The sequence below is a fragment of the Bufo bufo genome, chromosome 3 (genome assembly GCF_905171765.1).
Source record: "Bufo bufo chromosome 3, aBufBuf1.1, whole genome shotgun sequence".
Classification (NCBI taxonomy): Eukaryota; Metazoa; Chordata; class Amphibia; order Anura; family Bufonidae; genus Bufo; species Bufo bufo.
The window spans coordinates 371,067,444-371,091,760 of record NC_053391.1 but is presented as its reverse complement, the minus strand read 5'-3'; the positions used below and the strand labels follow the sequence as shown (position 1 = coordinate 371,091,760).

Genomic DNA, 24,317 nt, shown 5'->3' with positions numbered 1-24,317 from the left:
GCTCTTGGAAGGCGACGATGAAAAAAGGAAGAAAACGCTTGGTCAGTAAGGCCCAAAAAAGGCTGGTCACTAAGGGGTTAAGTGGCTGCCCATCACTGTCTTGGTGTCGTCGCCATTAAAGGGGTTTTCCCCATCTCATCGCTAGGATATGCCCCCATTGTCTGATGAGAACGGAGCGGGGAAATGAATGGAGGGTGCACTGCGCAGCCGCCCTCCATTCATTTCTATGGAGCCGCCGAAAATAGCCGAGCGCTGGCTCAGCTATTTCCGTCTGCCTCATAGAAATTAATGGGAGCATGGGCAGCGCTTGGTGGTGGACGGACCCTGGGAAATTTGGGGTCCTCCAGCCACAGCGATCCCAGCCTCGTTCTCGTTGTAGGTGTGGGAACGGCACCTATCAGACAATGGGGGCATATCCTAGCAATATGCCCCCATTGTCTGAGATGGGAATACCCCTTTAATAATAGTTTAGTATACTATGACCTGGATGAGGGAGAACGGACAACCCAGCTGGACTGCAAGCTAACTGCATCATAGGATACAGTCAGCCCAGCACAACCATGTGCCGCTCCCCCCCCCCAAGGCCGAACGGGCTGAGGACCAGTCACCCAGGTCATTCGCACTCCTGCGGTTCAGCCATGTTTACAGGTGTGTGAGGAATCTAGTCAGAGCGCAGGCGCCTCCCACTCTACAAGCGCTTCAGCCATATTTGCCATCGCAGGATGTGATTGGCTGGCTAATTGATGACGTCATTGAGAGTACTAAGATGGCCGCTCAGTGAATGGTTATATCTGGAGGGAGTACTAAGATGGCCATGATGAAGTTCGAAAAGCAGCGGCTATGTCGCACGGTCACAGTCATGGTGGAGGCTGCGCTTGTGGAGCTGAACGGACGGAAACACCGGAGCGCGGGGTGGAGTACGGACTGTACAAAAAGATTGATTTACACAAGCTGCAGTGTCTGAACGAAAGCCTGGAGGGGAGTGGGAAGGGAGTGTTCAAGGCCTGGGAGGAACGTGGAGATCGGAGCCGGGTGACTGACTTTTGCTATTATATGTGACTGACAGGTGGTGGTAACTGCATCCATATGGCAGCACAGTCATGACACGGCTGAATGTCAGCCATGTGTACAACATAGTGGAAAATGTGGAATCAGCTAATCAGATTACAAAATGAAAGCTGTGGTTTCCCTTAGCAACACCTAAAAACAGGCGGCCATTTTATATTGGAACAGGAGGCTGCCTGTGTCACATGCACCATTGGCATAGCAGTGGATGACACCTGCAGATATGCATGTGTCACTAAGGGTATAGGCCCACGATGCACATTATGTCTGGATTTTTGCACAGACAATTCGCAGTGTAATACGTCACCAGCTAAACGGATGGAGATTTTTAATATCTCACACAGGGTAGGATTTTAAAATCAGCAGCATGTCAATTGTGTGGATTTTCAATGTAGATTTCGTCATTTGCAATGCACATGGTGAGATCTGGAGCAAATCCACATCAAAATCCTCATGCAGGATTTTGGCGCGGATTTGAGGCGGTTTTGCTGCAGATCTCACGCGTTGCATTGTAATAGCTGAAATCCGCACACAATAAAATTGACATGTGGATTTCCGAATCTGCATCGTAGGTCAGTTTCTGCACAGAAGGAAAAAGCAAAGTCTACATGAGATTTGTCTAATCTCATACACTCTGCTGGGGCTGTTTACACTGCGTTTTTCCCGCATGAGAGTCTAACGCTACTCCTGAGAACTTATAGGGGTTGGCCCATCTTTTACATTGGCGGCACATTGATAGTATATGTCTCCAATGTCTGATAAATCCGCACCTTCCTCTAGAATGGAGCCCTGAAAGTGAAGGAGCGCAGACTGCGCATGCGTGGCCACCCTCCATTCATATCTATGGCAGTGCAGAAAATAGCTGAGGGGTGCGCTCTGCTATTTTCGGGAGTCCTATAGAAATAAATGGGAAGCTCACCACGCAAGTGCAGCCACCGCCCCATTCACTTCTATGGGGCTTCTTTACTTTGGGGGGCTCTATTCTAAAGATAGGTGTGGGTCTCAGAGGTGGGACCCACACCTATCAGATATTGGTGACATATCCTAGCAATATGCCACCAATGTACGAGCTGGGCAAATTACTTTAAGTGACCAGAAACATTGATATATATATATATATATAATCTCAATCACATGATTAAAAAAAACATTTGTTTATATAATTGTGGTATTTGATGCTTGGGGCTTTATTTTTATGTAATTTTTATTTTAGTATTTTTTTGTTTCTACTTTTTTTTCTTTAAAAAAAAAAGTATTTCAAATTTTTTTTTATTTATTAAATATCACAAAGTGAAACTAAAATATTTTTTAAAGGTATTTTCTGGGAGTTCAATACTAATGCAGCAAAAAAGTCCAAATGTATCCAGTGAGTAAAATCAATGATTCTTTATTTCCTCATTTAAAAAAATGTATAAACAAGTACGGTAATCCTCCTGCATAAAATTAAAACGTTTCAACCATAAGACAGGTCTTCATGAGTTGTGGTTGAAACGCGTTGACTTTATGCAGGAGAATTACCATACTTGTTTATACATTTTTTTTAAAATGAGGAAATAACGAATCATTGATTTTATGCAGGAGGATTACTTGTTTATACTTTCGTTATTTCTTCATTAAAAAATAATAAAAAATCATTGATTTTACTCGTTGGATCCATTTGGACTTTTTTGCTGCATCTACGTTGGGTGTGAACACACCCCGGATCCGTGCAGAGCAGGTCAGAGCACCATTAGCACTTTCGAGCTGGACTTTGTTCTATCTACAAAGTTCAATACTGATGGCTTGTCAGCCTGTCTTCAATATCTGATCTGTAGGGGTCCATCTCCTGGCACCCCCACCAATAAGCTGTTTGAAGAGGCTGCAGTTTCTTCCTAGGCCATGTTCATTGGTTTACAGCTCAGTCCCATTCAAGTGTTGTAATTTGACATTCCTGGGAAACCCTCGCTGTCTGTGGGCAAGCATTATCCTGCTGAAAAATGCCAGTCTGCAAGATGTCCTGCACATCGCTGAGCTGTTAGTGTACCTTGTATCACTACTAGGGGTGACTGACTGTCGTATACAATGACTCCCCAGGTCATCACTCCAGCAGTTAGAGAACGGTGCCACTCCACAGGATTGAAGCCCTCAACATGAGGCCTCCATACTAGAACCCAACCATTGTGGGATCCCAAACAAAACCTGGATTTATCACTAAAGATGATACAGTTCCAGTCCATAGCAGCCCAGGTTTCTCGTCCACCAAACCAGTGTAAATGAAGGCGACACTGTCTGGCTGTCAATGGCAGGAGACGTAACCCATATTTTCTTCTGCTCAGTGCCTGGAAATGGGCAGAGACAGGGGTGTGTAGTAATGTCTGGATGGTGGTCAACAAAACTGTGGGAGCTACTCGTGCTGATCAAACAATCCTCTCTACAGGTGGTCAGCCTGGAGCCTGTTCCTCTGTGCGTGCGCTCTCGTGTAACCACTGCTACCCTCCTTCCAGCTAGGTCAGTTCTGGGTTTTTTCAGGTCCGTATGTGGAACCATTCACTTCATCGGGTCCGCAAAAAAAGGGAATGACTCCGTGTGCATTCTGTTTCCATATGTCCGTTCTGCAAAAAAATAGAACATGACAGTCATTGTTAAAATGGATGCGATAGGGATGTCATCCTTCTTTTTTTTTTTGCAGACTGCAATATACATACGGTCATGTGCATGAGCCCTAAAGCATAGAGAAATCGTGGTATATGCCTACTTTTGGCTCGGGACAGCGTGAGAGAATCATGGGCAGTGTAGTCAGAATGTTTGTTTCCAGCTCATTTGATGTAAGGGAAAGCGCCATGACGGTAAGAGCGGATTACAGATCAAAACGGGAGAACAGTAGTAGGATAGAAGGGTAACTCTGGACTAGGACTGACTCGATTACTCGATTTGAATAGAGTAATTCGACACACAAAAATCCTCAATGCAAATCGAAGATTCGTTTTGTGTCATGTGACCACGGAGCGGGAGTGAAGCGCTTGCTATTACTCCCGCTCCGTGGTCTCCCGCTGGCCTGCAATACTCAACTTTCCAGCAGGGAGCCTCCGGACACTCCACAGCACATCCATGGTCCCGCGCTGCACTGACATACGCACACTGTGACCTGACGCGCTGTATGACGTCAGACGCAGAGCAGCGTGGAACGATGGAGTGTCGGCGGCGCCCCTGCTGGAAAGGTAAGTTGGTGCGACTAAGGCCGGGCGCCCGGAGTGCACAGCGTCATAGCAACCAATGACTCTATGCACTCCTGGTGTCAGGAGGAGCAGGGGGGAGATGATTTCACAAGGGGGGAGAGCTGCTGGCGCAAGGGTGGGGGGGGGCAGAGCTGCTGGCGCAAGGGTGGGGGGGGGCAGAGCTGCTGGCGCAAGGGTGGGGGCAGAGCTGCTGGCACAAGGGTGGGGGGAGAGCTGCTGGCACAAGGGTGGGGGAGAGCTGCTGGCACTGGGGGAACGGAGCTGATGGCACTGGGTAATGGTGGCGCCGATGGCACTGGGGGGAACTAAAGCACTTGGGCTGATCGCACAAGGGGGGAACGAAGGGTGTTGGGGACTGATGGCAGGGGGTCTGAGTTTTTATAAAGGAAAACAGTCTATTAATTCATTTTTTTTCTTATTAGAATACTCGATTAATCGTAAAAAGAATCGATAGAATACTCAATTTCTAAAATAATCGTTTACTGCAGCCCTACCCTGGACACCTGAAATCTGTTTCTCCATGGGTTAAGACTTTGACACATATTGCAGTGCAACAGTGCAGTTTAAAAAAAAAATAGCTTACACAACCGGAATAACCCTTCAAGACCCAGTGTCTAATCATTTACCGACCTGCTTGAGGCATAACCGCTTACATCAATCAGACATTTCTATCTGGTTTCAGATAGGGCTGCATGTTGTGATATTTTCAAATGTCACGACAACTAGCAGAATTGTAAATGCAGCTCTGGACTATACAGGCAGTAAATCAGAAACGCTAGTCATTTAAAGAAAGTCCGTCAGCAGTTTTGAGCCCTAAAAACTGTTGACTGCACTATGCAGGTAAATTGATGTAGACATACTGTACCTAGATTGCATGACCGAGAGATCAATGTTTTCTTCCCCCTTGTGCCACGATCCCAAGTGCCCAACCTGCATAATTATCGGTCTAGGTATGTCTGCACCACTATTTCCAAAAATAGCAATAATATAAATGTAAAAACTGTTTTACAGTTTGCATTTGCATCATATGTCTCCTCTTTGTCCAGTTTGTAGAAAGCGACGAGGATGCAGAATTGCTATTCAACATCCCGTAAGTATGTTTTATTCGGAGGCCCCAGTTTCATCCACTTGTTGGGTGTCTAATAATTGCTCTGTTCTTTGTTAGGTTCACTGGCAATGTGAAATTAAAAGGGATTATTCTTATTGGAGAGGATAGTGATGCCCACCCATCAGAAATCCGATTGTGAGTATTATTTACAGACGGGGAACAAAATGGTTTGATCGCTTGTACCATACATAGTGCATAGTCATTCCGAAAGGCAGGGGCAGGAAGTCATAGTGTCCAGGACATGACAGGACTGGGACCCTGCGGAAGGCCCCTGGCTGGCATGCCAGTGACTCGGCACCCTGCAATTGCATTAACAGGGTGCCAATCGGAAGACAGACAGAGCTGCTTCCTTCTATTTAACTGCTCAGATGCTGCGATGGTTATTGACTGCGGCATCTGAGTGGTTAAACTGGATAACTCCGATCTCGGCAGTGGAAGATCGGTGCCTGCTGTATAGCACAGCCACAAGTGAAGCGTAAGGTTAGGGATAAATGGCTTAAAAGAAGCCATCTGAAAGGGACATTGTCTGGGATGTAGCCCTCCTTTATCATGCAATGTATAGTGCCAGCGCTTCTGCTCCATACTGAGAGTTGAGATCAAGCAGTGTCGCATGCAGCTGCTGGCGCCTGTGCTAAGGTAGCCACCCAACTACGCCTGCCGAAGTGAATAATTACAATAGGAAACAATAGAGAAGACCACATCAGTGAATCTGACATGGGGAAACATGGGATTTTGGAGTTTAGTTTTTTTCCCCCTTAAATCTTAGAGGGGTGTAAAATTCAGGATAACCTAAATCTCATTCAGTCTAGTCATAGGCCTTGCTTTGTTATCCAGATTGGCACCACACTAGAGATATTGGGCAACCCCAGAGTTTGTATGTGAATTGAGGTTTACTGCATATACTGTAAATGCTCAGCATAAAAAATGACCGATTCTCTTTACGTAATGAAGAGATAACCGAAAAGGACCGTGCGTGAGAGGGAAATGTGAAGCTGGATCCTGCTGTATAATGTGTAGGGTAGGCTGGAGAATGCCAAGTGAGGAAATGAACTAAACTTGTTTATTGGATTTTATTTAATTTTTTTTAGCATTTTTACAAAACTCTTTATATTTCTCTCCTAGATTTAAGAACGTTCCTCACATGAGCTTTGATGATGTTCGAAGGGAAGCAGATCAAGTTTTTGGCTTGAATATCGATACTACTGGAGAACTGGAATATCCTACAAAGTATGTATTATTTTACTACTTGTGTCTACCCATAAATAAGCTTACTTTCATTCATCTGGATCGGATTTGCTAAAATGCCTGTACATATGACAGAAACGGTCCTATACACATGTATGAGATGGATTTTCAGTCCCAGAAATTTCTGCAATAATTTTGAAACTTATGAACATACAGTTAAGGTATAGTCCTCCAGACTCCTTTATACATGTATTTCCGATGGGGAGAGTGGTGGAAGTGTCTTAAAACATACTTAAACATACACTTAAAGGGGTTATCCAGGTAAATATAATGATGACCTAACTTCAGGATAGGTCATAATTATCACATATCGGCGGGAGTCCGAGTCCTAGCACCTCCGCCGATCAGTTGTTTCAGGGAGCCTTTGTACTCATAGGCGCTCTAGTAAGCATAGCCAGGTCCCAGCAGCTTTCCAAGCACAGCGCTGTCCATTGTATAGTGGCAGTGCTTGGTATTGCAGTTCAGCCCCATTCACTTTAATGGGACGGAGCTGCAACTAGGCCATGTGACCCATGTACGTAGAGTAGATGTCACATGGCCTTGGAGGAGCTCACGGATGGCCGACCTCTTGTAAGAGCTGATCAGCCAGGTGTCGGACCGCCGCTAATCTGATATTGATGACCTATCCAGAGGATAGTAGACAAAAGTGTTTGTAGAGCAGCACCCAGGGACATAAATGGCCACACCGGTAATGCAACAGCCGAGCCATGACTGCAGATCCTCAGCAGTCAACCGTATAGCAAATGAAAAGAGGTAGCGACAGCATCTCCAGTAAATAGGTCATCAATATAAATTACCCTTTTAATGTGTCTGTAATGACCCAATCTATTAAATCATCACCTATCTAACCCGCACGGTGAATGCCAATAAAAATAACAAAACAATGTCAGTGTTGCAGTTTTTGCTTATCCCGACTTTTCAAAACAGAATAAAAAGTCATACATACCCCAAAATATTATCAATATTAACTACTGCTCATCCTGTAAAAAATAAGCCTCATACAGGTAGAAAAATAAAGTTATGGCGCTCAGAACATAAGGGAGGCAAAATAAATGTTTTTTGTTTAAAAAAAAAGTTGTAAAAACAACAAAAAAATAAATAAATACTATATAAACTTGGTATCGCCATAATTGTACTGACCCACATAATAAACGAAAGAGGTTATTTATGCCTCATAGTGAATGGTGTATAATCTAAAAATGAAAAAAAGGCGGAAACTGTCCGGGAAGGTTTTAGACCGGGTCTCCACTTTCTAGGACCTACCGTTCCCTAGAGATTCCCCAAAAATAACCTACATTAGCCAATACAAGCCTGCAAGTCTTTCTCTTCATATCCCAACTGCCATACACACAGTCACATGTCCCTGATCAGCCAGTAGAAGCCCGCAGGCCCTTAGTCTCCACATACACACAGTTTTACTCCAGGTTTGCATAACAACCCAGCCATTTTTCTTTACTGCTGTAGGTCAGCTTTAGGCTAGGGCTACACAACGACATGTGTCGCGCGACAATAAGTCTCACGACACGTAGGGTACAACTACACTGCGACATTGATGTCGCACGACAATTTTCATAATGATGGTGTATGATTTTGCACTGCGACATGCTGCGACAGTCACAGAAAAATCCATCTTGGATGGATTTTTTGCGACTGTCGTGTCGCAGTCGCTGTGCAACACCATAGCCTATCATTATAAAAATTGTTGCGAGACACTGGTGAGACACATGTCATCGTGTAGCCCTAGCCTTAAAGGGGCAGCTACTGTGGAGGTCACTGTTTAAAGGGGCGTTCACTGTGGAGGTCACTGTTAAGGGGGCAGGGTACTGTGGAGGTCACTGTTAAGGGGGCAGGGTACTGTGGAGGTCACAGAACGTCCGCTATGGAGGTCAGTGTTAAGGGGCGGGGTGCTGTATAGGTCACTATTAAGGAGGAGGGCCCCTGTGGAGGTCACTGTCAAGGGAGTGGGGTGGGGTGGGCATTTCCACTGCACGGCCCTCGATCTTCCGGTCCGCGGCTCCCGAAAAAAAATAGAACATGAATAGGCCGTTCTATGGGGGTGCCGGCTGGGTGTATTGCGGATCCGCAATACACTACGGACGTGTGAATAGACCCTTAAAGGGGTGGGCTGCTGTGAAGGTCAAATTTAAGGGGATAGGCTGCTGTGGAGATCCCATTTAAGGGAGGCGGGGCCCTGTGGGGGGGGGGGGTCAGTGTTAAGGGGTGGGGGGCTGTGGAGTTCACTGTTAAGGGGGCGGGGTGCTATAGAGGTCACTTATGGGGGATACAGGTGATATCTTTTAACGACACACACAAACATTAAATGAAATTGATGAAATATACCCTCTGCTAGTGTGATAATAAATATATATATAATTTAAAAAAAATTTTTTTACTGCCCAGTAAGGGTTAAAAACAAACAAAAATATTTTTTTTATCAATGTTATATGTATCCTAAAAAGGGGCCATTTAAAAATATAACTCATCCCTCCTCCAAAAAAAAAACTAAAAAACATGCCTTTGTACAGATGTGTTGATGGAAATATGGCTTAAACAGGCCCATTCTAAGGGCCATGTTACACCTGCAGATAATCGCTATGATCCTCGCTAAGAAGTTTTTTTATGAACGCTTGTTAGCAATGATCTGGCAGTGTAATACTGCCGGCGATTACCCGATGAACGTTCATCGGGTAATTAGAGTGCTTCGACATGTTTAAAAATCATTGTTTGCTGGAGGCAGATGGTACTTTGTGAACACTATTTGCTGCCTGCAAACAATGATTCAGTATTGGCATTAGCAATAGTTCTTCCCCATACTGTGGAGGAGATCGCTGCTAGCGAGCAGGTATTTGCCGGGAAGGAACGCTTCCCTTCTGACAATTTCCTGGGTACTTAGTCTGCTGAAATGACAGATTTTGGCAACCCATCGTTTGAAAAATTTGCGATAGCTGATGGCAGACTTCTTTTTGTCAAAAATATAATTGGCAAGGTTGGAAAGGTTCAGCCATGGTCTCCTAGTACTGTATGTGTATGACCTGACTAGACAAATTCTACAGATTTATTTGCCATGTTTCTCAAGGACCAGGAAGTCATGGGCTATGTGATCAAGACAACTGTCTGAATTCATTGCATTATGTTTATGTAGAATGTGAGGCCACCACTGCTCAAATGTATTGTGGGTGTTGGAGTTTCTTCAGTCAGATTTGGTTTTTGCTCCAGAACATAAAGGTGCTGCTACACTACATTTTGTTTTCTGATGTTATTTTTATATTTTTTGCTTGTAAAAAAAAAAAGGCATTCAGTTTTACAAGCATTTTCTGTGGAGTTCCGTTTTTTTAATCACAGAAGAGACTGTGATTTGAAAAAAACGCAAAGGGGCAACCAAATGCCAGGAAACCACCCAAAAACCTCAATATAAGGCATTTTAGATTTTACTATTGTCCAACAAGCATCATCTGGATGCAATGTTTTTCATTGCAAAACCTCGGCAATTTTGCAACAAAAAAAAAAGATGTAGTGTGACAGCAGGCTAATACTGAAGTTTATAGTGTACCTCCGGTTATAGAAAAGTTGATGGACTGCAGTGCAGGTCTATGGCCTGTCTTAAAGAAAATCTGTCACCACCTTTAGATTCTCTTCCTGTGGCCAGCATAAGGTAATGACAAAAAAGCAGATTTCACCTGAAATGTGCTTGCACCGCGCTGTGAGGAAAAGTTATCATACTCATGAGATACGGAGCTAGCTCCACCCTTCTGCTGCTGTTCGGCAGCTTTTTCCTTGTGCACAGTATTGGGGAGAAAGCTGGCAATCCACATTTGGTGGGCGGGGCTCGCCCCACAACTCACAAATGTAATAGACCTCTTCCTCTTCCAGTGCAATGTGAGTGCAACTAAGGCTACTTTCACATATGCATTTTTTTTCCAGGTTTTGAGATCTGTCAGAGATCTCAAAGCCGGAGGAAAATGCTTCAACTCGATTTAATACAACCGGCTGCATCCATTCCTATATGTGGTTGTATTAAATGGAAAATCAACAAATCCGGCACTAACACCATTTTAAGTCAATGGGCGCCGTATCTGTCTGTTCAGTTTTGTACCCATTAACAATGAATGGGACAAAAATGAAGCGTTTTCTTACGGTTTTGAGATCCTCTGCAGGATCTCAAAACCCGAAAGGAAAACGCATATGTGAAAGTAGCCTAATAAATTCTAATTCCCTGAGAGTCGATCACAAGCATTCATAACAGATTCAGCGCTGAAATCAGTGTGTCCATCACTGCTTTATGCTGTCCTATTCCCCTTTAAATTATGCTTAATTAAAGGGGTTTTCTGGTAGTACAATACTGATGACCTATCTTCAGGATAGGTCCTCAATATCAGATCGGACCGGAGGATAGGTCATCAATATTTTACTGCCAAAAAACTCCTTTAAGTTATCTAGAGCTGAAGAGGCGTGTAGCACTGTCAAAGCTCTATCATTGAGACCTTTTATAGAAATTTACTATGAATTAAAGGGTAGAAGGGTTGGAAAGGTTGCTTTTTTAATTTGGTTTTTGTTTGGATATTTTTTTAAAAGCATCTAAAATTTTAGTTTTCTTGTTCTACAGAATTTCTCGCTTTTCAAGTGTATCTCATCTGTCTATTCACGTCTCCAAAAATTTTGGAGCTGAAAACACCAAAATTTACTACATTGGATTACGAGGAGAGTGGACAGAGGTAAAATAGAAATTGAAGTATGTCTTGTGCTGCAGAAAGTGTTTTGTCCATAAAATGCATAACCTGAATAATGGCAGTACATTGTAGATGTAACGCTATATGTTGAAAACTGCCACAGTGCATGACTGCATTGTGCATCTGTAAAATTTTAAAAAGGTGTGCAAAGACGACCAGGTAGCCGTCCTGCACACCTGAGGGGCTGAAGCCCCAAGATAACCCCTACTGCCCGCGCAGAATGAGCAGTAACCCGGAAGGGTGGGGCCCGGTCACTGATGCGGTACGCTTCCAAAATGGCCAAACAAATCCATCGGGAAATGGAAGCTTTGGACTCAGCCAGGCCTCGTCTCTGGCCGCTCTGGAATGACAAAAAGGGAATCCATCTGTTGGAAAGATGACGTTTGAGACAGATAAATTCTAACGGCCCGAACCAAATGCAGAGTATGGAGCGACTGCTCACGAGGATGAGACTGGGCAGGACAAAAGGAAGGGAGAATGATCTCATCATTGAGATGGAATGCCGACACGACCTTCGGAAGGAAGGACTGGACAGGGCGAAGCATTACTTTGTCCTGATGGAGGATTAGGAAAGGTGACCGACAGGAAAGAGCCGCTAGTTCCGACACCCTATAGATGGAAGTGATTGCCACCAAAAAGGCCACCTTGTAGGATAGGAAGCGAAAAGACACCTGCTGCAAAAGCTCAAACTGTGAGGACTGGAGAGCGCTGAGCACCAGATTAAGGTCCCATGAATTCAACGGAGGATGGTAAGGGGGGCGCAGCGTTCGCAACCCCCTGCAGAAAGGTCCGAACTGCAGAAAGCGAAGCCAAGTTCCACTGAAAAAGAATGGAAAGGGCCGAAAATTGCCCTTTGAGGGAACTGAGATCCAGCCCCAAGTCCATGCCCGACTGCAGGAAAGACAAGAGTCGTGGCAATGAGAACCGAATGGGAGACTGCTGGTGGCGTTCGTACCAACTAAAATAGGATTTCCAGGTCCGTTGATAGATCCGGGAGGACAACGGCTTCGTAGCACGAATCATGGTCTAGACAACAGCATCCGAGAAAGCCCGAGCCCTTAGTACAGCGGCTTTAACAGAAGGCTTCAACAATGTAGAGACCTTAAAGGGAACCTGTCACCTCTACTATGCTACCCTCACTGAGCGTTTCTAAATGTTCATTGTGTTACCCTAAACATATAAATTACACTTTTAATTTCATTTGCAGACGAATTCAATAAGTATTATGCATTTTTGTACTTCCCGCCTTTTATGCAAATTAACATAAGAGTCATATCTTGTGTGACCAGAGAAGAGTCATATTTTCAAGCTCTGACTCATCTCAGGTTAATTTGCATATGTATCAAATAGTTTTTTTTAGACAATAAAAGCACACAGAGCTATGGGGAATGGATATTGCGGATGTGCTAGTGGCCATCTAGCAACCCATGTCCTCAGCTCTATACCCAAAATCCAGGTGACAGGTTCCCTTTAAATTTGGGTGGAAGATTGGTCCCTGCGACAAGGTCCTTCCGAAGGTGAAGACGCCAGGGTTCATCAGCGAGGAGGGAGACTAGGGAGATGCGTGCCATTCTCTGCATGGCCAGTCTGTGGCCACGAGAATGACGGGCAGACCTTCGGACCTGATTTTCCGGAGAAGACGCAGAATGAGGGGAAGAGGAGGGAACACACAAGGAAACATGAACTGACTCCACAGGATCACTAAGTCATCCGACGCCTGAGCCAGAGGATCCTTGGATCTGGGGAAGAAGTTCTCCACCTTGCGGTTGAAGCTGGAGGCCATGAGATCCACATCCGGCTGACCCCACCGCTTGCAGATTGCGAGAAAGACCTGTGGATGCAGAGTCCATTCGCCGGGATCGAGTCTCTCCCGGCCGAGAGATTTGTCGATCCAGTTGTTGATGCCGAGGATGTGAACTGCCGACAGAGCTGGGACATGGCTCTCCGCCCAAGTGAGGATGAGCGCTGCTTTCGACATGGCTGCAGAGCTCTGGGTGCCGCCCTGGTGGTTTAGGTATGCGACTGCCATGGAGTTGTCAGACTGAACCTGAACTTGACACCCCTGGAGATGGTCCGTCCAGTGAACCAGAGAGAGACTAATCGCCTGCAATTCCAGATGGGAACATGAAGGTAGGCGTCCTTGATGTCTATCGAGGACAGGTATTCCCCTGGGTCAATGGATGCAATGGCTGATCTCAGGGACTCCATCCGGAAGCGGTTGAGAGATTTGAGGTCTAGGATGGGACAGACCGCACCCTCCTTTTTGGGAACCACAAAGAAATTGGAGTAGAATCCACCAAAACTGTCTTGAATCGGAACAATCACTCCCTGCCACAGAAGGTTGAGAATAGCCTGAAAAAGGAATGGGCGGCGGAGGGAACGGTCAGGGGAGAAGAGCAAAAAAAAACGGGGCGGAGGTGGCGACCGGAATTCCAGTTTGTAACCCTCCGAGATGACTTCTCGCACCCAGGCATCCAAGACGTGAGCCAGAAGGGGGATTGGGGCCAAGCATACTCACCTGTCTGGCATGTTGTGCCCCTCTGGTTCCAGCCGGAAACAGAGGGGACTTATCGTGGGTGGCCGTGGTGACCCGAAGGCTGGTGGGATGCAGAGGCTTTGGGAACCTCTGGTCCTCCTTGCCTTTTGGAGACCGGGAACGAGCAGCGGGCTTGGGGACCCCCTGGTCTCCTGTCTACTGGGTGGGAATGTAGGCAATTAGGACTGCCTGTAACCCCGCTAGAAGAAAAAGGAAAAATCCTAAATGAAAAATCAGCAGACCTGCAAAGCAGGGAGGTCTGCCTCCTACAGACGCTAAGCTAAAAACTGAAGTGTATTTAAGATACTGCGCTGAAGGACAATTTTTAGAGATTGATGTTACTATACAGGTATTGCAACTGGATGCAGGCTAGCATGCGAAGATATGTCACTATACAGGTGTTTGAGCTGGTTGGAAACCGCTTACCTGTAGTGAAGACTTCAATTTGCGTGCTTTTGTCTGCGTCCCTGTAGGTTCGGAAAGTCGGCTTTTTTCTTTTTTCCTTTTCTTTACTTTTTTGCTGCTTTATTGCTTTGCTTATCAGTTCGTTTTTTCTTTCTTCTTTATCGATGCTTTGGGTCAGGATGGGGTAATCCAGCTGCAGGATGGATCGGCGTGCTGCCTCGTGCCCCGGCCGGTGGCACGCTGCTGCCGCAGGTGGAGGTGTGTGTAGGGGAGTGGTTGGCGCTCACTTGGAGTTAGTTAGTGACGTCACTAAAGCGGTCAAGCAATGACCGACAGGTGCCAGGTATCCTTCTCCAACGCGTTTCGAACAGACGCTGTTCTTCCTCAGGGAGTGTTGCCTGGCTGTTCATGCACCCTTTTTATAGGCACTTCTCCAGAGCTTTAACCTCTTCCCTGCCAATCCTGCATGAATTCAGTGTCATTCACCTATTCAAAAGTGAACAATTCTAGCTCCGCATTTAGTCCGTTTGGTATTAGGCTGTCCATATTGAATATCCATTTGGATTCCTTTTTTGACATCTCCTTGATGTAATCCCCCCCCCCTCCTATTAGGTGGTATTATTTCCACCCCACAAAAACGGGATCCAGCAAAGTTTCCCCCATGCTTTATACTGTAGTGACGCGATAATGGATGTCCTTCATATTTTCTGGTTATGTTGTATACATGTTCTCCTATTCTTTTCTTTAGGGTTCTCTTGGTGCGGCCCACGTAGATTTTATTGCAAGGGCATGTTAAGGTATATATGACCCCTTTACTGTTGCAGGTAATGAGGTGTTTTATGATGTGTTTATAGGATCCCTCTGAGTTGGTGATTTGTTATTATTTTTTGCATCCTCTACAGGTTCTACACGGATGGAACCCTCCTAGTCCTCCTTCTTTTGATTTCTGATTTATTTTTTTTCCCCTACATTGTTTCCTGTACATTTGCCTGTTGAGGCTATTATGTTACCTATATTTTGTGCCCTTCTAAATACAAATTTTGGGTCTTTTGGGATAAATTCTCCTATTATTTTGTCCTCTTTAAGAATGTCCCAGTGTCTTTTTACTATTCTTTTGAATATTGGGACCTGATCACTGTACAGTGTTATAATGGGTGGGATTTTTGTGTTGGTTTCAATATCCAGAGTACTTGTATTTTTATTATCATTTTTCTTGTTAGCTGTTAGTAGAGTTTGTCTGTTTAGTTGGTTTATTTCAATTTTTTGCTCCGATTAATTTTGTTGCGTCATATCCCTTATGTTCCAATTTTTTCTGTAGGGCGTCTGCCTCCTTTTCATATTCCTCTATTTCTGTGCAGTTTCGTCTTAGCCTCATGAATTGGCTCCGCGGGATGTTTTCCAGCCATTTGGGAAGGTGGCAGCTATTCATCGATATGAAACTGTTTCCATCCGTCGGTTTGCTGTAGGTTTTGGTGAGTAATTTATTTCCTTCTATGTAGATGGTTAGATCCAAAAAGTTAATTTCTTTACTGCTGTATGTAGAACTGAATTCCAAATAAAAATCATTTTTATTGATATCTTTTAAAAATTCCAGCAGTTTTGTTTCCCCCCCATCCCATATAAAAACAATATCGTCGATAAAACGTCGCCAGAGGACGAGACCCGCACGGGGGGCGCCACCTGGGTGGATGGTCAGCTCCTCCCACCACCCGACATATAGGTTAGCGAACCCCGGTGCGAATCTCGTCCCCATCGCGGTACCCCACGTCTGTAGGTAAAATTGTTCATTGTATAAAAAATAATTTTTAGTTAAAATGAACATAATACATTCTCCCAAGAAGTTAATTTGTGTTTCAGGCATTTCTCCTTTTTTTGTTAAAAAGTGTTGAACAGCGTCCACTCCTTTTCTGTTTTCTATCACGGTGTATAATGATTTTACATCCAGTGTGCCAATTATGTAATTATCTTTCCATTCTATATTGTTAAGAATTTGTAGAGTGTGTTGGGTATCTTTAAGATAGGTTGGTAGTACCTGCACGTAAGGTTGTAATTGCTGATCAATATATTTGGATAGTGAGCTAGTGAGGCAGTCTATACCTGACACAATGGGTCTCCCTGGTGGGTTTTTCATATTTTTGTGTATTTTGGGATTGTGGTATAGTACAGCAATTTTTGGATGGATGTGGTTTATAAAAGTTGCTTTTTTATTAAAAATGCCTATATCTCAACCTTTTTGGACTAGCCCTTTTAGTTGTTTTTTGAACAGTTCAGTGGGGTCACTTTTTAGTTTTTTGTATGTCCTTACGTCACTTAAAATATTTTCGGTTTCCTTTTTGTAGTTCTCGGTGTTGAGTAGGACAATGCCCCCCCCTTTGTCAGCTGGGCGTATGATGATGTTGTGGTCTTTTTGCATGCTGAAGATGGCTTTCTTTTCTTCCTCCGAGATGTTGCGCATATATTGAGGGTTTTTTGGGTATTTAATTTTCCTTATGTCCCTTGTTACTTGGTTCATAAAACTGTTTAAGGCTGAAGAGTATTCCTGTAGGGGGTTATATCTTGATTTAGGCTTTAAATTAGTGTGTTTGAAGATATCTGTCGGCTCCTCCTCTGTATCTTTACATATTTCCATGTGTTGGTTTTTTTGGGGCATTTGATTATTTGCAGATTTTTTTATAAAATATTTTTTCAGGGCTAAATTCCTCATGAATTTTCTCACCCAAATTAATTCCCTAAAATTTGTTGAGGGGTACCGTGGGGGCGAATTTTAGTCCCTTTTTGAGGATTTTTTCCTCCCCTGGTTTTAGAGTGTGGTCGCTAAGGTTGTATATTTTTTGTCCCCATTTTTCCTCCGTTTCTGTTTTCCCTATTGGTTTTTTCTTTTTTTTGGTGAATTTCCCCCCTCTGCATCCCCTTTTTTGTTTGTGTTTTTTCGGACCTGAAAAAAATCATTTTTTACAGTTTTTTTTGATGCTCTCTTTCTTCCTTCTTGTTGTTTCCAAATGTTCTTGATTTTCCTGATTGGTTTCCTCATTTGTCGCTGACTGTATATCTGCTGTATCTTCTCCTGTTTCTCCAGGATGTTTTCCATTTGTCAATGCTGCGCTGTATGATATATTTGTATTGTATTTGTCGCTGACAGCAGATATACAGTCAGCGACAAATGAGGAAACCAATCAGGAAAATCAAGAACATTTGGAAACAAGAAGGAAGAAAGAGCATCAAAAAAAACAGTAAAAAAGGATTTTTTTCAGGTCCGAAAAAACACAAACAAAAAAGGGGATGCAGAGGGGGAAATTCACCAAAAAAAAGAAAAAACCAATAGGGAAAACAGAAACGGAGGAAAAATGGGGACAAAAAATATACAACCTTAGCGACCACACTCTAAAACCAGGGGAGGAAAAAATCCTCAAAAAGGGACTAAAATTCGCCCCCACGTTACACCTCAACAAATTTGAGGCATTTATCGTGGTGAGAAAATTCATGAGGAATTTAGCCCTGAAAAAATATTTTATAAAAAAATCTGCAAATAATCAAATGCCCCAAAAAAACCAACACATGGAAATATGTAAAGATACAGAGGAGGAGCCGACAGATATCTTGAAACACACTAATTTAAAGCCTAAATCAAGATATAACCCCCTACAGGAATACTCTTCAGCCTTAAACAGTTTTATGAACCAAGTAACAAGGGACATAAGGAAAATTAAATACCCCAAAAACCCTCAATATATGCGCAACATCTCGGAGGAAGAAAAGAAAGCCATCTTCAGCATGCAAAAAGACCACAACATCATCATACGCCCAGCTGACAAAGGGGGGGGGCATTGTCCTACTCAACACCGAGAACTACAAAAAGGAAACCGAAAATATTTTAAGTGACGTAAGGACATACAAAAAACTAAAAAGTGACCCCACTGAACTGTTCAAAAAACAACTAAAAGGGCTAGTCCAAAAAGGTTGAGATATAGGCATTTTTAATAAAAAAGCAACTTTTATAAACCACATCCATCCAAAAATTGCTGTACTATACCACAATCCCAAAATACACAAAAATATGAAAAACCCACCAGGGAGACCTATTGTGTCAGGTATAGACTGCCTCACTAGCTCACTATCCAAATATATTGATCAGCAATTACAACCTTACGTGCAGGTACTACCAACCTATCTTAAAGATACCCAACACACTCTACAAATTCTTAACAATATAGAATGGAAAGATAATTACATAATTGGCACACTGGATGTAAAATCATTATACACCGTGATAGAAAACAGAAAAGGAGTGGACGCTGTTCAACACTTTTTAACAAAAAAAAGGAGAAATGCCTGAAACACAAATTAACTTCTTGGGAGAATGTATTATGTTCATTTTAACTAAAAATTATTTTTTATACAATGAACAATTTTACCTACAGACGTGGGGTACCGCGATGGGGACGAGATTCGCACCGGGGTTCGCTAACCTATGTCGGGTGGTGGGAGGAGCTGACCATCCACCCAGGTGGCGCCCCCCGTGCGGGTCTCGTCCTCTGGCGACGTTTTATCGACGATATTGTTTTTATATGGGATGGGGGGGAAACAAAACTGCTGGAATTTTTAAAAGATATCAATAAAAATGATTTTTATTTGGAATTCAGTTCTACATACAGCAGTAAAGAAATTAACTTTTTGGATCTAACCATCTACATAGAAGGAAATAAATTACTCACCAAAACCTACAGCAAACCGACGGATGGAAACAGTTTCATATCGATGAATAGCTGCCACCTTCCCAAATGGCTGGAAAACATCCAGCGGAGCCAATTCATGAGGCTAAGACGAAACTGCACAGAAATAGAGGAATATGAAAAGGAGGCAGACGCCCTACAGAAAAAATTGGAACATAAGGGATATGATGCAACAAAGTTATCGGAGCAAAAAATTGAAATAAACCAACTAAACAGACAAACTACTAACAGCTAACAAGAAAAATGATAATAAAAATACAAGTACTCTGGATATTGAAACCAACACGAAAATCCCACCCATTATAACACCGTACAGTGATCAGGTCCCAATATTCAAAAGAATAGTAAAAAGACACTGGGACATTCTTAAAGAGGACAAAATAATAGGAGAATTTATCCCAAAAGACCCAAAATTTGTATTTAGAAGGGCACAAAATATAGGTAACATAATAGCCTCAACAGGCAGATGTACAGGAACCAATGTAGGGGGAAAAAAATCAGAAATCAAAAGAAGGAGGACTAGGAGGGTTCCATCCGTGTAGAACCTGTAGAGGAAGCAAAACATCAAAAAATAATAAAAAAATAATAACAGAAATCACCAACTCAGAGGGATCCTATAAACACATCATAAAACACCTCATTACCTGCAACAGTAAAGGGGTCATATATACCTTAACATGCCCTTGCAATAAAATCTACGTGGGCCGCACCAAGAGAACCCTAAAGAAAAGAATAGGAGAACATGTATACAACTTAACCAGAAAATATGAAGGACATCCATTATCGCGTCACTACAGTATAAAGCATGGGGGAAACTTTGCTGGATCCCGTTTTTGTGGGGTGGAAATAATACCACCTAATAGGAGGGGGGGGGATTACATCAAGGAGATGTCAAAAAAGGAATCCAAATGGATATTCAATATGGACAGCCTAATACCAAACGGACTAAATGCGGAGCTAGAATTGTTCACTTTTGAATAGGTGAATGACACTGAATTCATGCAGGATTGGCAGGGAAGAGGTTAAAGCTCTGGAGAAGTGCCTATAAAAAGGGTGCATGAACAGCCAGGCAACACTCCCTGAGGAAGAACAGCGTCTGTTCGAAACGCGTTGGAGAAGGATACCTGGCACCTGTCGGTCATTGCTTGACCGCTTTAGTGACGTCACTAACTAACTCCAAGTGAGCGCCAACCACTCCCCTACACACACCTCCACCTGCGGCAGCAGCGTGCCACCGGCCGGGGCACGAGGCAGCACGCCGATCCATCCTGCAGCTGGATTACCCCATCCTGACCCAAAGCATCGATAAAGAAGAAAGAAAAAACGAACTGATAAGCAAAGCAATAAAGCAGCAAAAAAGTAAAGAAAAGGAAAAAAGAAAAAAGCCGACTTTCCGAACCTACAGGGACGCAGACAAAAGCACGCAAATTGAAGTCTTCACTACAGGTAAGCGGTTTCCAACCAGCTCAAACACCTGTATAGTGACATATCTTCGCATGCTAGCCTGCATCCAGTTGCAATACCTGTATAGTAACATCAATCTCTAAAAATTGTCCTTCAGCGCAGTATCTTAAATACACTTCATTGCCTTTCCCGTGCGGCAGTTTTGTGTGGTTCTTGCCGCAATACCGCTGCTTCTTGCATACAGCATCCACTGAGCGCCACCCCTGCAATTCTTCTATTCCGCTAAGCTAAAAACTGTTTCAGCTTAGTCCCTGTATAGCTGAAGGGAGGAGCTCACACTTTTGTGCTTAGCGTCCGCCTCCTAGTGGCAGCAGCTGTACCCATGGTCAAGCCTGTGTCCCCCAATGATACGAATGAGAAAGTAATCTAGGAGAGATACAGGTCCGATACTTGAGAGTGGATGTTGAATGGCTGTGGTCTGATCCTCCTTTCTTTTCCATGATGAATCCACAGACGGGGTACTTCCCAGTCCACTAGCGGTTGATAGTAGCAGAGTATGACGTCACCTGCGCTTCTAGTGCCGTCTTTCAATTCAGGACCAGTGCTGCCGGCCGGGGCACACTACATATTTGATTCAGCCCTACCTCCAGCCGAATATAGAAACCTCCACTGGTGGATTGAGAAGTGCCCTTTCTGTGGACTCATCGTGGAAAAGAACGGAGGATCAGATCAGAGCCATTCAACATCCACTCTCGGGTATCTGATAAAAAGATCCTGCATGATGTGATAAATAAATCCACAAATGTCCATGGCCACCACTAAGGAATAATACAGAACATAATGGCGCTCACTTACACTAAATACAAAGGTTATATATAAACTAATCCCTCATTTTGACATGATAAATAACTGAGATTCTTAGCAGATATATTTTGATCAAAACTTGTCTTCGCCTCAGTCCAGTCAGGAACGTACTCTATTTAATACCTATCTTTATGCCAGTGGGCATCTACATTCAGGAGAGCAGAACATGCATATTTATTTATCATATTGTGCAGGATGTTTTATTTATTTTTTGCCTTTTCCATACACACTTGGAGGTATGATCGCCTCCAAGTCTGAATTTACTCCTATTATCCCACCTATTCCACATTCTGCTTTTCATTAGGTAGTGCATATAGCTGAGTTTGCTCTTCTCATTGGATGCTTAAAGGAAATGTGTCGCTAAAACATTTATCTGCCAGCTAAAACCAGATAGCAACACATCTCCTTTTTTTCTGATGTGATTTTATTTTCTGTTTACAGATTTTTTTTATATTCCATTGACTATGATTATGGAGGCGGCCATCTTGCCTGAGCTGTTAACAGCATTTAGAAAGCATTAAGACAAAAATGCTTTACGGCAGCCCCATGGGCCATAGACACAATGGTCAGTGAGATCATTACAGGCAGGATTAAAATGACAGATAAGCAGTGATCGGTACAGACTAAAGAAGGTGGTGCCTATTATTAAGATTAGTGCCCACTGTAAAAAATGCAGAGGTTTATGATTTTTGTTTAAATATAGATATTGACATGAAAAATCATCAAAAATTCTTTGAAAATATGTTAAACATAAAAACTAACACAATAGGTCATTTTCTGATGACACATTCCCTTTAAATGTACACAGAGCTAACGATTAGAAACACAGTATATGTACAGGTTCTGCCCCCCTGAATGTAGATTCCCACTGGCATAGAGATAGGTATTAAACAGTGTGTTCCTGCCTGGACTGTGGTCACCTTGCCAGGGTAGGTGGGCACAGATGTGTTTTGATCAAAATATATCTGCTAAGAACCTCAGTTATTTATCCTATCAAAATAAGGTATTAGTTTAAATATATAACCTTTGTATTTAGTGTTATGAGGGTGCTGCATAATTTGCTAAAGGCACCTTTTTTTTATTTTTTAACGCAAAAGTGGAGTTCAGATACAAAAATATTACTGTATTTTTCGCACCATAAGACCAAAAGTAGGGGGAAAATGCCCCTGCGTCTTATGGAGAGAATACTAATGAGAGCTTCCATTATGGAAGCGCACATTCGTACCGTTGGACCAGGAAGCGGTGAAGGCTCTGTACTCGCCGCTTCCTGGTCCTCGGCTGTGCAGTGGCTGCGTACAGCATGAGGGCGCTCTGTGACCAGTTCACAGCACAGCCGACAGCTGGAGGAAGAATATCGCGAGCGGTGCATCCAGGAGCAGGAGAGGTAAGTGGGTTTTTTATTTTATAAAACATGAGGCAATATGGGGCTGCTGGGGGGGTGATATGAGGCAATATGGGGCTGCTGGGGGATAATTTTAGGCAATATGGGGCTGCGGAAGGCTAATATGACAGGCAATGGGGGCTGCTGGGGGCTAATATGAGAGGCAATGGGGGCTGATATGAGACTGCTGGGGCTGATGAGAGGCATGGGGGTCTTATCTGAGGTCTAATTGGGGCTCATTCACATTGAGGTCTGATTGGGGGTCGGATCTGAGGTCTTGGGGTCTTATTAACATTGGGGGTCTGATTGGGGCTATTAGCTGAGGTCTGATTAACATTGGTGGTCTGACCTGAGGTCTAATTAAAAACATTTTTTTTTTTCTTATTTTCCTCCTCTAAAACCTAAGAGTGTCTTATGGGCCGGTGTGTCTTATAGGGTGAAAAATACGGTATGTAGTTATCCTTTATATTAAAGAGGTTTTCCAACAAAATGAAAAAGAAATTATAGACAGGGGGTGTTTAAGAAAAAACCTCAACTCCTCAGTTCCAGCACTGTGGCTCTTGTTCCCATCGAACTAGAAGTGATGACGGCACTGTAGAGCATAAATGGAGTGGTAACACACATGGTTCACCTGCCGCTCCATTCGCACTGGCGCATGGGACCCCCTTTCGCTTATTCAGTAGGGGTTCCTATGGATGGAGGATTTGTTAATATGATACAACCCCTGTAACCACTTGGATTCATCAGCATGTGTTTTTTTTTTTTTTTTTCATTTACAGGCACATCGCCATGAAGTGACAATCTGCAACTATGAATCTGCCGCAAATCCAGCTGACCATAAAATGACACAGATCACTCCTCAATCTCACTTTATCTCCTAGAGAGACTGCAGCAGACCACAACTGGCTTTCAGTAAAACGTGCTTGAATAAACCTATTCCATCTTATTGTTGCTTGACGTTGATATAAGTGCCAATTTTAAGTTTTTCTTCAGAAACATAACGCATTTTTTTTATGCTTGTGGTGTTTGCGCCTAAATTTTCATGCATCCCATTTTAGACACTGATTATTCAGTGCGACCAAAATATTTTGGCATCCTCAACATTTCCTGTCTTTAAACCAGAATGTGCGCCTGGTTAGCTTTTGTCTAGTTTTCAGAAGAATTTAAAAAGTTGTAAGCCACGATTCTGCAAAAGTGACGTGGATTAGACCCATTTAGAGTTCGCCTAAAGCTAGTGGACAGATATTTTGGGGTATGTGGACCAATGTTTGGCGTAAGCTAACTAATAGGTGGTATAAACTAGACTGGACAGTCTACAGGTGCATTAGCCACTAGGATAAATTTGGTACATTTTTAGGTGGCCATACACATAAGTCTAAAGATGATTGTTCGTCTGGTAAAATTTAACAACAAATGTTCGTCTTGGCCAACTGATGACAGACCTTTTGTCGTCTGAAAAAGAAGTCAGCCATGTTTGACATTTTCATCCGATAGTGGGATGAAAGATCTTTCTTTGAAAGAACATTCCTAGAAAAAAAAATTCATCCCTCGCCCGATTAAGGGTCCATTCACACGTCCTCAATTCTGTTCCGCTGTTTGCGGAACGGAATTGCGGACCCATTCATTTCTATGGGGCC

The 24,317-nt window shown here is 43.4% G+C and overlaps 1 protein-coding gene across 1 annotated transcript; it reads left to right on the top strand.

The window, feature by feature from the left end:
• Nucleotides 1-777: 777 nt before the first annotated feature.
• On the top strand, nt 778-24,220 carry PITHD1 (PITH domain containing 1). The gene is made up of 6 exons (XM_040424634.1): nt 778-1,032; nt 5,327-5,370; nt 5,446-5,523; nt 6,511-6,615; nt 11,237-11,345; nt 23,460-24,220. Exons 1-6 carry the CDS (start codon nt 841-843, stop codon nt 23,559-23,561), a joined length of 630 nt encoding a protein of 209 aa, XP_040280568.1. The 5' UTR covers nt 778-840; the 3' UTR covers nt 23,562-24,220.
• The last annotated feature ends 97 nt before the right edge of the window (nt 24,221-24,317 follow it).